At 41.7% G+C, this 13,839-nt stretch overlaps 1 protein-coding gene and 1 long non-coding RNA gene across 7 annotated transcripts in view; one reads left to right on the top strand and one right to left on the bottom strand.

Annotated features, from left to right (window-relative positions):
• The first annotated feature begins 505 nt into the window (after positions 1-505).
• Positions 506-1,645, top strand: LOC122984371. The gene is made up of 2 exons (XR_006403872.1): positions 506-545; positions 1,120-1,645. It is a non-coding gene; the product is annotated as an uncharacterized LOC122984371 (long non-coding RNA).
• Positions 1,342-13,839, bottom strand: part of LOC122984368 (latent-transforming growth factor beta-binding protein 2) — a 101,712-nt gene continuing 89,214 nt past the window's right edge. For 5 of the 6 annotated variants that reach the window (XM_044354756.1, XM_044354754.1, XM_044354755.1 and 2 more), the window contains 11 exons: positions 13,332-13,475; positions 12,309-12,566; positions 11,703-11,774; positions 10,924-11,052; positions 8,645-8,785; positions 7,921-8,079; positions 7,174-7,287; positions 6,893-7,076; positions 4,676-4,998; positions 3,456-3,608; positions 1,342-2,117 (listed from right to left, as the gene is read on the bottom strand). In XM_044354756.1, the coding sequence (XP_044210691.1) occupies positions 1,975-2,117; positions 3,456-3,608; positions 4,676-4,998; positions 6,893-7,076; positions 7,174-7,287; positions 7,921-8,079; positions 8,645-8,785; positions 10,924-11,052; positions 11,703-11,774; positions 12,309-12,566; positions 13,332-13,475 (1,820 nt within the window). In that variant the 3' untranslated portion in view covers positions 1,342-1,974. The remainder of the gene's footprint in view (positions 2,118-3,455; positions 3,609-4,675; positions 4,999-6,892; positions 7,077-7,173; positions 7,288-7,920; positions 8,080-8,644; positions 8,786-10,923; positions 11,053-11,702; positions 11,775-12,308; positions 12,567-13,331; positions 13,476-13,839) is intronic. The other variant, XM_044354757.1, reaches the window with a different exon arrangement.

The raw sequence follows: 13,839 nt of genomic DNA, 5'->3' as shown, positions 1-13,839 counted from the left end.
AGTGTTTTTTGTAATTACTCTCACTGCCAGAAGGGGGAGACAAAAGTCCTGCACTTCAGCTTTAAGTTAGTCTATATGGAACCAGGGCTTTGGGCAAGGCCTGAATAAAAATGCATTTATAATTAGATAGTTGAGTTGAACCCTCCATGGTGAAGGTTATTCTAAACTCATTTAGTTCTGTCTAGTTGAGTTGCTTAAAGTCAAACTGAAATTTAAAATTTAAATTAATTTTTGCTAAGAATTAAAATAAAATAATAAAAATTAATTAAATAAAATTAAATATATCCTTGGTGTCTGTTTGACGTATACTTTGTACTTATTTGATCAAAATTGTAATTACCAAAAAGAAAAAAATTTAAGTCGTACGTATTTTTCTGCAGTGATAGCGCTCCCTATATTAGCTTGCTCCCAGGAAGCGTCCATTTTTGGTTTCGACTGACGAAGTGGGAGTTGTTAGTCGTTCCTTAGTCCCATCTGTCCCGTGACTCCGTACGTTACTTGCTGACTCTGTACGTTACTTGGTGACTCTGTACGTTACTTGGTGAGTCCGTACGTTACTTGGTGACTCTGTACGTTACTTGGTGACTCTGTACGTTACTTGGTGACTCCGTACGTTACTTGGTGACTCTGTATCATTGACTGTATGTAAATATGGACGTCATGACAGCTCCCCAAAAGTGAAGCAAAAAAATCTGGATTGCCGCCTGGGGGATGGCTGCAGTATAGGTCAGTCCCGCCCCCTCCATGTTAACGGATGAGATATGAACCAAACTAAAAAAATCAAAGTACACATCAATTAAATTTTTCCCTAAAGATGGTTTCTGTCATTTTAGGTAGTTATTATCACGTTGATGTTTGTTCAAGTGCTCATTTTTCTGATAAGTTTTTAATTAGTTATATGATGATGTAAAAAGGGGGTGTGGCGTCATAATTGACAGTTGTGACAGCTGCTCTCAAACCTCCGTCAGGCGGTGGGACGGCTGCCTCCATTGCACAAACTCTGACTCCAAATGATGTCACACAACCAAGATGGCCGCTCCCGGAAAGAAGATATTTTGGCTTCACTTTTGCATAGCAGCAAGAAGTAGACATGTCGTCCATGTTTATATACAGGGTAAGCTCTGTACGTTACTTTGTACGTTATATTGTACATTACTCTGTATGTTACTCTGTATGTTACTTTGTGACTCTGTACGTTACTTTTTACGTTATTTTGTACATTACTTTGTACGTTATTTTGTTCGTTACTCTGTATGTTAATTCATGTCATGTATTGAGGTTACAGGACTTCTCCTTGAAATAACATGAAGGAAAAGTAACACTGAGTGAGATTCAGCGCTAACGTTAGCAAGCTTGGCTAACAAGCTTTCACTTTCCGTATGAAATGTTGTGAAACTTAATGTTGTACAGTGACAGCTGTCTTAAATCTCTGATGATATATAACCATCGCTACGTGGGCTTGTTGAAAAAGAGGACAAAAACATTTTATATCAACATCCGTAGGATATCGGATTATGACGCCCCGGTCAGTAATACACTACAGAATTAACAGCGCATCTCCTAACAACACCCACAAATGTCAGTCAACTGTTACCATGGGAACAGCCCCAAAAGGCTTAAAGCTTAGAAACTGTTTCCATAAAAATGTCCAAAAAATGTTGTATCCTCTTTTGAAAAATATTGTTTCTTTGCACAAAAAATATGGAGAATTAAAATTAAATTTAAATTTCAGTTTGACTTTAATCAAGCATGAACTTGTGTAATCTTTGCCCAGTGTTGTGTAAGCTAGGCCAGTTTAACGCAATCTATTTAATATTTTAGTCCAGTATATCTTAGCCTGGTCAAGTCCAGTTTATCAAATCTTGTCCTGAAATAAAACCCAAGCTAGTTTAGAGTCTGATATAGTCTAGCCGTCCAGTCCAGTCTTAGATTCTCAAGCCCAGTTTAGACTGGTCCGGTCCGGTCCAGTCTGGTCTATGCAGCCACACAGTGGTTGGGCCTGCGGGACATGATGTATCCTCTCCTGCAGACGCAGCGGAAAGAGCCTTCAGTGTTCACACAGCGAGCGTTCACACACGGGAACTCCACACTGACGCCATCCTCACATTCGTTTATATCTGCAAACACACACACAGATATATATTTAGATTTTTTTATTTACTTTGTCATTAATCGAATAAACTGTTTTATGTCAATACTGGGTTTATAATGACAATAAAAGCAATAATCCATTGTCTATAGTATAAATTATCAGAATATTGAGGTTATTTTAGTTATTTTAATGTAGCCTGGTGTCATTTACATGTGATTAATCAAAGTAAACACAGTGAACAGTGTATGTAATGACACTGCTCTCTGTGGTATATATATATATATATATAACTTAGCACAAAAAGTAAGGAAATTTGTGTTTGGTAGATTATTTCTTTGTTGTAACAATGCTTCTTGGCAATAAATCTGAAAGCCTGTTTATTTCCCTTTTAAATGGTGCCACATTTGTAAGGAACATGCATTTGTGGGATGAGCAGCAGAGCTGAGAATGCGGGTTGCGCCCATGAAAAATTTTCCAAATCTTCTCTGCCAATGCCAAACAGCTTATTCTGCCATTGACTCTTGTTTGGTGTTTGGTGGATTGGATGATTGAAGTTTAAAGAAACAAGACAATTTAACAATTTATTTATTTAACAAACAGGAGCCTCAGTAGCGTGTGGAAGAACCATACACAGCCACAACAGCCTGGCACCTCCTCCTCATGCTGGTCACCAGCCTGGTCACACACTGCTGTGGGATGGCATCCCATTCTTCAACCAGCATTTGTCGCAAGTCAGCCAACGTGGTTGTGTTGGTCACTCGAACAGCACGCCCAAGCTGATCCCACAAGTGTTCAATGGGGTTGAGGTCAGGACTGCTGAAGGCCATTCCATCCTCTCCACTCCCAAATTCTGGAGGTAGTCTCTGATAAACCCCCACAAACCGACAAATGCTGGTTGAAGAATGGGATGCCATCCCGCAGCAAAGAGTCAACGGCAGAATAAGCTGTTTGGCATTGGCAGAGAAGATTTGGCATATTTTTCATGGGCGCAACCCACATACTCATCTCTGCTGCTCATCCCACAAATGCATGTTCCTTTAAGATTTATTGCCGAGAAGCATTGTTACAACAAAGAAATAACCTACCAAACACAAATTTCCTTACTTTTTATGCTAAGTTTAGTATAAATCTCCTGTGGACAACAGATACAGTAAGAATCATTCACTGGTTTAATTAATTAGAGGAGTGAGAGTATAAAGTGGCATCAAATTGAAATACTCAAGTACAAGTACCTTAAAATTGTACTTAAGGATGATACTTAGTATAATAAAGAATAATTCCCCAAATTATTCATAAAAGTCTGATCAGTTGACCCCTTCCTCTGATTGGACAGAACACGTGGAGGTGTGAGTGTAGTCCGTACCTATACATGTCATTGAGGTCATGTCCAGTTCATAACCTTGGTAGCAGTCACAGGTGTAACCCTCGGCAACGCGAATACACCTGCCGTTCTCACAGCCGTGCAGTATCCCACAATCCTCTGCTGTGCTCAGGCCGGCGTAGGACTCATAACGCCCTGAAAGACGAGAGATTGAGGAAAAAACGATTTTGAAATGACTCCAGACGTTAATTAAACTGTGAGTTTGGGATTCAACTTTTTGTCTTTCTTTTTCGCAACTGTCTTACTTTTTTCTAGCCTGAAGCCTGAATTAATTTTTTTTAAATACATTATTGTCTAGAGGTTTTCTTGGATTCTCTGCTTAAGCATCAGCACAATTATCAGAAATGACCTACAGATCATAGAGAGTCAATATCGTGTTGGATACACAGAATCATCCACCAGTAATCATTTACTTGAGGTTAATCATGTAAAAATTCATAATTGCAGATAAAATCAAACTTTTAATTTCAGCATACTTGAGGACCCTCTTCATGTTAAAGCCCTGTGTAGTTAGTAGAGATGTGCAGAGATCCCAGTATTTGTATTTGTATCTGTATTTGTTGAGGCAGCAAAATTATTTGTATTTGTATTTGAATAAAAGTCGCAAGAGGCTTAAAAATCCTGTTTTTGTTTTTATGACACTTTTCATTTTAGAGCATCAAAGTGTTACAATAAGTGTTCATGAATAAACTACCTTATGAAGGAGGTCCCCACATCGGGTCTCAAACTGGAGTCTCCCAGATCATAGACGACTGCGCCGACTACTGAGATAAAACTTTACTCATTGCAGACAGACCTCTACCTATTTATACATCCAGACACAGAGACAGCACACCGTGTAACGTGTAGGGAGGAACTTCAAAGGTGTTTATTGCTTTGCACTTTTCATTTATTGCCTATTTTTTACAACCTAACTTTGTGGAAAGGAGAAGGGGAACAACAGCCGAATAATGTATTTGTATTCGGGCACACCCCTAGTAGTTGGTTCCACTAAGACGTTCTTGCTGTTCCAGTTATCTAGCGGGACTGTGCACCTGCATGTATTTGATTGGCCGACGCTGGAAGTTGGTTGAAGGCTGAAGGAACTTCTGCTGTTATTATAATTTAATCATAGATTTAAGTCATGATTTTGTGCTGTTTTTATATTTGAAATTGTCCTTAAACCAGCTTGGACCAGCCCTGCCAAACATGAGTCAACTCACTCTCGTACACCCTCCTCGGTGCTCCTCCTCCTCCTCCTGCTCCTGCTCCTCCTCCTCCTCCTCCTCCTGCTCCTCTACTCTCAGAGAAGGGAGGGAAGGGTGGACCCGGCCTCCACGGCTCCTCATCCTCCTCTTCCTGCTCCTCGTAGGAAGCTCCGGGCAGCGGCGCCAGGCTGAGAGGAGGACCATCAGAACGGGATGGAGGAGGGGGTCGGGCCCCGAACGCCCTCTCGGCTCGGGGGTCGGGGGGAAGGTGGAAGGACGGAGGTCTGGGTGGGGAGCCGTCGGGGGGGTTGTACTCTCCTTCAGAGTAGTAACCGGTGCTGTGAACATGGACGAACACAAAAACGGACGAAATCAGTTTAACGTCTGGTGATATTCTATATTTTTCTTCATGTGCGTTTGTTATTGATATATCTTCTTCCTCTGTTGTCGTCCAAAAACTATTAAAAACACATCAGTGAGCCACACCGCTGCACTGGGCGACATGTTTATTCATCACCATCAACACACACACTGTAGTTTATTTTGACTCAGTCTTATACAAACCATCCTGCTGCCAGAAATACTCACTAAAGCTCCAAATGTAAATACATCCGCCGCTGAAAATAGTCCTCAACAAATGCACTGTTTCCTCCTGTTTGTTTGTTAAAAACTACAGTGACCAGCTGTTTTAGGGAACATTGCTGAGACTTTTTAAACATGAGACTTTATATTTGTTTTTTAAGAGTTTCAGTAGGACAGACAGAGCAGGGGGAGGAGGGGGAGGGTTGAGACACAGACAACATATTGCTGGTTTGAGTCTGAAAAATATAAGGTTGCAGCTTTGCAGAGACACTTAATAAAAACTGTCTACGCATCCTCTCTTGCAACACACGTTTCACAATTTTCTGGCAGGTTTTAGTCATGCGTAAGAGTTCAAATATTTTCAGCTTGTTGGTGTACAGCGGCCGTTTTGGGTCCATTCACTTGAATTTCAATTAGTAAATTGAAAACTCTTGATGAGTTTATGTGTCAAACAAATTAATTTCCTAATTTTCATCAAGTCTATTTTTAGAAAAGTAAAGACTTTTAACCCACATGACCTGGTCAAAGTTTGATTGACATGTGTATTGTCAGGTGTGTAGAGACAATAAGTAACTGCAGCTGGACACAGAAAAATACTCATATATTTGAATGGAGAGTGTGAGCGAACCCACATCTTTTTGAACATTTACTGCTTCCACATAGTTTTAGATACAAACTTCATTTGAACTTTAAATGAGTCACGAGACTTTGACCTACAAATCTTGAATTTACATGTTTTTTCTATCTTTTATTGTTTTTGAGATATTAGAGTGTGAGTTTTAAAGTCTTTTCTTGCTCCTCCTGTGATTTTATAATGAGTGTGTATTGCGGAATGTTTCACAGCACTGAGGGAGTGACATCACCAGGAGCAGTTGGAGAGGAGGATTTTAGAGTACGCTTCTTGTGAAATATCCTCATAAATCCCATGACTTTGGCCAAGTCTTACATTAAAAATCATATATTTTTTGGTAGGAATTTCGTGGCGAATCCATTGATACAGGTTTGAAAGTGGTCAGACTTATAGTTTAGACATCAGAAGCCTCTGTTTGACACAAAGCTCATGGCCATAGATTGCCTCTCCATTGGTTTACATTGTAAGCTGTGATGTGGCACTGCAACTTTCAGGGCTTATTAAATCCAAACCGTTCAAGTTATTACAAAGTTTTTAACAGCTTTTTTTCAGCACAGTGTCATAAGTCACCTATTAAAGTTTGAAGCCGATACCATTAACGCCCTCGGAGGAGATAACGTTTGTTTGGGTCTTATTTTGAAAGGCTAATTGCGGGCTTCCTGTTGGATTTAGGTAAGGGGTGTCAGTGTATGATTTGTAGGTCTTGATGAAACAAATAATTGAGTTTTGGTTTGATCCCTCTACGACATTCCTATGGGCCGTAGCGGCCATTTTAGTTACATAGGTGGCGCTAGAGAGCACATTTTGGCACTTTAGGGGTTAATTTTTACATTTTATCAAATTTTTCACCAGACCTGATGTGCTTGCCAAATTTGGTGAGTTTTTGAGCATGTTTAGGGGTCAAATTTGGGGTTTAAGTGGCGTAATAATAAAGAAAGAAACAAACAAACACATATCCTCTGCCTTTTGGGCTCGGTCCATAATGATCAGCAGGGACACTGCAGGATGTTCATCCTCACCTGTAATCCGACCTGCCGTAGCCTCCGTCTGGCACACTGAAGGTGGCGGGTGTCCTCCCTCTGAAGCCCGACCTGCTGCCCCCCACTGGAGAGTAATCATCATAGTCTGGACGACTGAAGTCTCTGCCGGGAAGAACAGCCGGAGGGAAGGAGTCCGGACTGTAGGGAGAGAAGTATGGAGGACCTGAGGAGGAGGAGGAAGAGGAGGGGAGAAGAGTTAGATTATTGAGGCTAAAATAAAATAAACTGGAGAAATAAATGTGAAATCATCTCGTCTGTACCTCCTCCTCCTCGTCCACCTCCTGGTCTCAGTCCTGTTTCTGATCCGGTCGAGTCTGGAAAACTCTCCGAATACAGAGGAGGAAGAACCGAACTGCACAGGCTGGCATAGTCCTCTGCAGAGACACAGAGAGAGAGAGAGAGAGAGAGAGGGAGAGAAGTGTTCATCTCAATCTATAAATATGTTGTGTGTTTCATATGTTTCCATTGTCTAATACTCCAACTGCAACATGTCGTCATCGTTTCTTCAGTACTTTTGTGGCTGAAAGTGTTGTGAAACAGCAACATCTCAGTCTCTGCTGCTATGTCTCTGTCTTACTCTGTGTTTTTAATCTAATGTCAACTTTCTGCACCGTTCTTAGAAACGATTCTGATAAATACACTAGTGGAAGAAGAACTCAGATGCTTTATTTAAATAAAAGTACCAATACCAGTGAATGTAGCGGTTCTGCAGTGAAACATCAATGTGACTGATATATGATTCTATATGACATCCAGTGGTTCCCAACCTAGGGTTTGAGGCCCTCCAAAGGGTGAGCAGATAAATCTGAGGGGTCGTGAGATGATTAATGGGAGAGGAAAGACGAAAAAACAAAGTTCTGATACAAAAATCTTTTTCTCTAATCTTTGATTTTTGCTGAAATATTGGATCATTTGAACATTTATTGAGATTAAAGCATGTGAAATCTCTTCTATAACATGATGAGGAGACATGTGTGTCATTCTGTACGAGTTGTTTTTTTTGTTACCGGAGTCGGAGGAGGGACAGAGCGCACACTCCATCCCCCAGCCCTCCCCGTACAGACAGCAGCAGTCCATGAAGGTGACCTGAGCTCCCAGCAGAGGACTTTGACACATCAGGTCCGCAGTGACGTGCTGCCAGCAAACAGACTGGTTCTCATCTGCATCTCCAGATCAGCGAGAGGACAGGACCATCAATAACCACAGAAATGATGATAGCTGAAGGAGCTGAATCAACTTTATTTATACAACGCAGTCGATCCGACAGAACAAAGAGGAAAGACTGAAGAACAAAACTAAAATAAATATAATAATAATAAAACTACAAGATAAATGTTTTGTCTCTCTTAGCTTAGCATACAGACTGGAAACAGCTAGCCTGGCTCTGTCCACAGGTAACAAAATCCACCTAACAACACCTCTAACGCTCACATATTACATCTCAATTGTTTAGTCTGTAAAAAAACTGATTTTTTTTTGGACTACATAACCCCACATAAAATTTCTGTAAAAGAAGAGGATGAAAAGTGGAAGAAAAATGATGGAAGAGACAGAAGAGAGGAGGTGGGAGAGGGAAGAGAAGACACTAAATAAGGGGAAAGAGGAAGGAGGTGAAAGCCGAAGTAAAGAAAGCAGAGGAGAGGGGAAAGTAAAGATGAAGAGAGGAGAGAGGAAGAGGTGAGGAGGAAGAGGACAAGAAGAAGAGGACGAGGACGAAGGCAGGTGTCTTACCCGCAGTCAGGTGGGAGGAGTTCACACAGTTTCGTTGTGTGTCGTCGAGCACCAGAGGAGACGGACAGCTGCAGTAATACGAACCGACTGTGTTCACGCACACTCCTCCTACACAACTCTCCTCCTCACACTCGTCATGATCTGACAGACAGACAGACAGACAGACAGACAGTTAGCCGAGCTAATGCTAACACTTGTTTGGTTTATTTCTCTTATAACTTTAGATCCAGACATTCGGTCGGTTTCTCCCGGGAGCCAAATTATCCGCAGAGGTCTCCTCCTCTCCAGAAACAAACGTACACACAGATTAAAATCGTTAAAAATACTAATTAAAGCTGTTTCACCTAAAAAAAATCAATGTTTCTCCGACGATGTTTGGTGACCACCGGACTTCCTGGAGGGGCTGTTAGCCGAGCTGCTGCTAACGTTTGTCCAGTTTATTTCTCTGATAACTTACGATCCAGACGTCCAATGACTAAAATCCTTCTTCCAGCTAAAAGATATAGTTAAAAACCACCTAAATTTATCATGAAAATGTGGCCTAAAACTGAATAAAAGTCCATTTATAACAGTTTGTGTGGAACAACCACAACGATGATGTATTATCTTGTATGTGTGTAAGTTACTCTTTGGTAGACGCCATTGTAGCGGACAAACACAGCGCCGCCGTATGCATCTGGTGCGTGTTTACTCTTTGGTAGAGGAGGTATGACGCCATCGACAGGCGACCAAATGAAACGGTCCGTTACTTTGATTAAATTACTTTGATGAAAACTGTTGGAAACATTTGGGATAATGTAAGTACACAACTCAACAACATATATAACATAGGTCTAGTTGTTTTTAGACATTTTAATGTGGAATAATTACATATTATAGCTTTAAAGCTGCAGTGATGCACTCTGGGACTCAGTGACATCACTGCTGGGTGTCATTACAGTGATGCCGGCTGTGGTCAACGGTGAAACGAGCTGAAACTTTGAACCAGAGAGGACAGCAAACACTGATCTTCAGCCAGGTGTTTAAGTTACTGTTTAATTAAAGGAAACTGTTCATGAAGCTCTGCCTCCCCTTAGCGACCGTTGCTACGCCTGTCAACCTTTCCATTCTGGCACGGCACATACGCAGTTTTGATTTTGGCTGACAGGACGAATGTCGCTGGCGGCTGTAGCTACGAGGACTGTTCTCTGACTCGGGATATTCACAGTCGACACTTCAGACTGATGCATTGACTGACCTGAGGAAGATGAGACCTTTAGTCTCATTTCTGTTTCTTTATCTTGTTACATATATGTACTTCATGTCTCTGTCCAGTTACCACTGTTAGAGCCATTTGTATCTATGTGTGTGTTAAGGTCATTCCCTGGTTGCCGCAGTAGGTGGCGTATTGGACAGCAGCATGTAGAAGTATGTATGTAGAAGAAGAGGTGATTACTCCTCAGGTGTGCTGCTTACCGAGAGAAGCACACAGTCTTCTGACCGCCGTTTAGAGGCTAATCTTTACGCCTTTTTGTTTGTTTGTTTTCATGCGTTATTGGTGTAAGTGTGTGTATAGCAAAGGCTAAATACATCTTAAGCACAAGTCCGCAGATGTTTGATTTACTACATGGAGCCGCCGCATGACGACGCGTCAATTACATATCTCGGTAACGGCCCCTCACTGTGGTTTAAGGTTTTTAAACCACAGTTACAGTACCAGCGAACCTACAGAGCAGCTGCACTAAACTGATATAACAGCTACTGAGCTGAGTCTCATGTTTTAAAGCTGTTGTTCATCATCTGTGATTTGAAAACATCAGATTTCCTCACAGTCAGAGGAATTAAAAGCTTGCATCCACAGCTGCTGACAGCCAATCAGCTGATGGACAGTAGAGGAGGAGACGCTAGAGACGCTGGTACACGTCTGTTTAAACAAGAGTTTAGTCGACTTCGCTGTATTTAACAGCAGAGCTGAGAGCAGCAAACAGTCTGTTTCCATCACAGTTATGTATTTAGGTCATTTAGAGACTAGACTAAAAGTTTACTGTGTATAATGATGATGTGGCTAAAAAACAAACAAACAAACAAACATGAGTTGACTGCTGGGCTTCTCGACTGACTCTACTAGTTAGCTTGTATAATCTAATGCAAACGCTAAAACTCCGGCTGACTTTTTAATGTTTACAGCTGACTTGTTTTAAAACGAGAACCTTGTAAAACATAAAATATGCACTTGATGACATCATGCTAACAGAATATATATATATATATATATGCATATATGTGGATTTCGTACGTACCGACACACTCCAGCAGCTTGCTGTTGTAAACGTATCCGCTGGGGCAGTAGCAGTTGTATCCGGGGATGTTGTTGACACACACTCCGTTCTTACACACCTCTGGATGGAAACGCTTACACTCGTCCACATCTGGCAACATACAGGTGTTTATATATTTTAAAACAAATTCAACTAACGTGGGTCTCATTTTATAGCTGTTCAACAAACATCCAGGTTCAATAAAAGCTCATGTTGAAGAGAAAATGAAGGTAAAACTGACTCAAACTGTCTGTTATAAACATCCATGCAGACAGTTTATTACAGCGATCCAAGATGGACGGATGATGATTCTTTCTACACAAAAGGGAAAAACAAATCTGAGCACGTCTGTGTGTTCAGATCCGACTGAGTTATGACTCCGAGAAGGATTCCCGACTCTTCTTCACCTCACGAAGTATCTTCGCCTCATCCTCAGCTCTCCGATGCCACCCTGGAGAGACGTTTGGCTTCGTCCTGCTGCTTCATGTCCATGTCTAATACGGACCAGATCCTGACATTTCCCCCGTGGTTCAAATGAGTTCAATTACCCCCCCCCCCCCCCCCCCCACCCCCCCCGTGATGTTCATCCTGTCTGAACGGAGACTCAGTTGAACTTACAGACCCCTGATTTAACAGCATGCATGTGTCACTTTAGACTTTTCTGTAAATATGAATCAGCCTTTAAAGCCAGACGGTCATATCTGCATGTTTTTTGATGTGTGTGTGTGTGTGTGTGTGTGTGTGTGTGTGTGTGTGTGTACCTCTGTAGCTGAAGGCTCCTGCTGCTGTAGTAACATATCCTTTCCCACTGGGACACAGAGACAGAAACTCGGCTGCACAGAAACATTCAGAAGACAAAGAAACACTTAATAAACTGCTGGACACAACCAATTATTACCAAATATTCTATAAAAATGGTAAAAAATGATTTTGCCTGCTTAGATTAGATGGGAAGATTGGCGGGAACTGCCTGCTGGTTGCCTGGCAACTGCTTAAGAGTCATGAGATAATAATAATATACAGTAACTCCCATAAAAAAGTTTTATTTTACACTTAGTAAACAAACAATAGGTGCTTGTAGTGCAGATCCAGGCAGTCTTTATGCTAAGCTACGCTAACCGGCTGTTAGCGTAGCTTAGCATGCTGGTCGTAGCTTCATATTTATTGTCCAGATATGAGACAGGAATCAATCTGAATATATTAACTAGGGCTGCAAGTGACAGTTATTGTCATTATCAGTTCATCTGTATATTATTTTCTCCATTAATTGATTAATTCATTAATTTAACACAACAATTTCTGTCACTTTGCATTTGTATAATAATATAGAGGTATAAATAATGAACTTCCTGTGCGTTGTGTCTCACCGGTGTCGATGGGGGGGCAGGTGTGGTACTGGCAGCCCAGTCCCCAGCCCTCCCCCACCGTGCAGCAGCACTCCTGCTGGCTGGTGTTGGTGGCCAGCAGGCTGCAGGTTCCTCGATCCGCCAGGTTGTAGTAACACTCCCTCAGCTCGCCGGGGCGCGCCGCCGGGAGGGAGGGCAAATCCACCACACTGACGGGGTGGGAGGAGGGAGAAGAGGAGGAGGAAGAGGAGGAGGAGGGGTAGACGGGGGCTGTCTCCGCTGTGGAAGAAGAAAGGAGAATGAGTTTTATTATAATAATATGAGTTTAGTTGTTTTACTTGTTCTTTCTTCTCTGTGTGAGTCTGTTTTCATCTGATGAATGTTTCTCTGGACTCGACTTAAATCTGAGAGTCGGGGAAATTTGTTTTTATTTCTTATCTCATTGTTTCAGTCCTCTGTCCAGATTAAAATTGTGATTTTCTTGCCCAAAACTGAGCTTTTCCAAGCGCGTAAATCTTAAAATGCTGGCTTTGTGTTGCAGTGTTTACAGGCTGGACTTTATATCGTCTCAGATCACTTTAGACGTCAGTAAAACTGAACATACAGCAGAGCTGACGACAGAGACAGAGAACTATGTCAATGAGAGCAGCTGAAAAGGAGGAGACTGGACGGAGGTCAAACAGGCGGACACTCAGCAGAGTAACTCTCTGTCGTCTCTCCTGATGATTAAATATTGTTGTCATAAACCTGTAGTCATGGTGATTTTGTCAGACGTCAGTCGGTCAGTTTTGTTGTTTGCTGACTGAACAGAGGATGAAGATTCAGCCGTTTGATGCTGTTGAAGTGTTTCACTGCTGAAACCACCCGGAGACGCTGTCAGTGTGAACGTACATCACTCTCACATGAAGACGGCGCAGTGGAGATATTCTGAGTGTTAAGACGAGGACAAACCTGAAGACAAGCTGGAACCTCCGAAGACTAAACAGAGAGATTGTTTAGTCTCTGACAGTCAGGAGGAAGCATCAGAGTTAAAACTGTGTGTACCTTGTCGTGCGGTGTTGACACACTTCCTGGTCGCGGCGTCGAACTCCTCTCCCCGTCTGTCACACTCACACATGAAGGATCCCTCCACGTTCTCACAACGAGCCGAACCGCAAACCCCCAGCAGGGACACACACTCGTCCTCATCTGAGACAAACACAGACACACATCATCCTTCTTTTCTTTCTGTGAAACTGACATTATCACTGACAGGCAGAGAATTAAATAAACACTTTCCACTAGAGTCTAATATCTCTTTCTCTCTGATCACATCTATGTTATTAAACTCAGTGTCGACATAGAAAACAGGAAGTAATAATCATTAAAACTTTGTTTCAGAGCAACGTTGTGTCCTTTCTTGTGGAAGAAAACTGAATAGCAGGTTATCATTTGATGTATTTCTTGTATATATCAGACATGTTTCTGATAGTGATGTGAGTATGTTAACCATATAAAACACAGGATCTGAGTTTTCGTCTGAGATATGTAAATATTAACTTGTATTTCTCTC

This window comes from Thunnus albacares, chromosome 6, assembly GCF_914725855.1.
Source record: "Thunnus albacares chromosome 6, fThuAlb1.1, whole genome shotgun sequence".
NCBI lineage: Eukaryota > Metazoa > Chordata > Actinopteri > Scombriformes > Scombridae > Thunnus > Thunnus albacares.
Note: the sequence above shows the minus strand (reverse complement) of the source record. Positions and strands in the feature narration are given on the sequence as shown.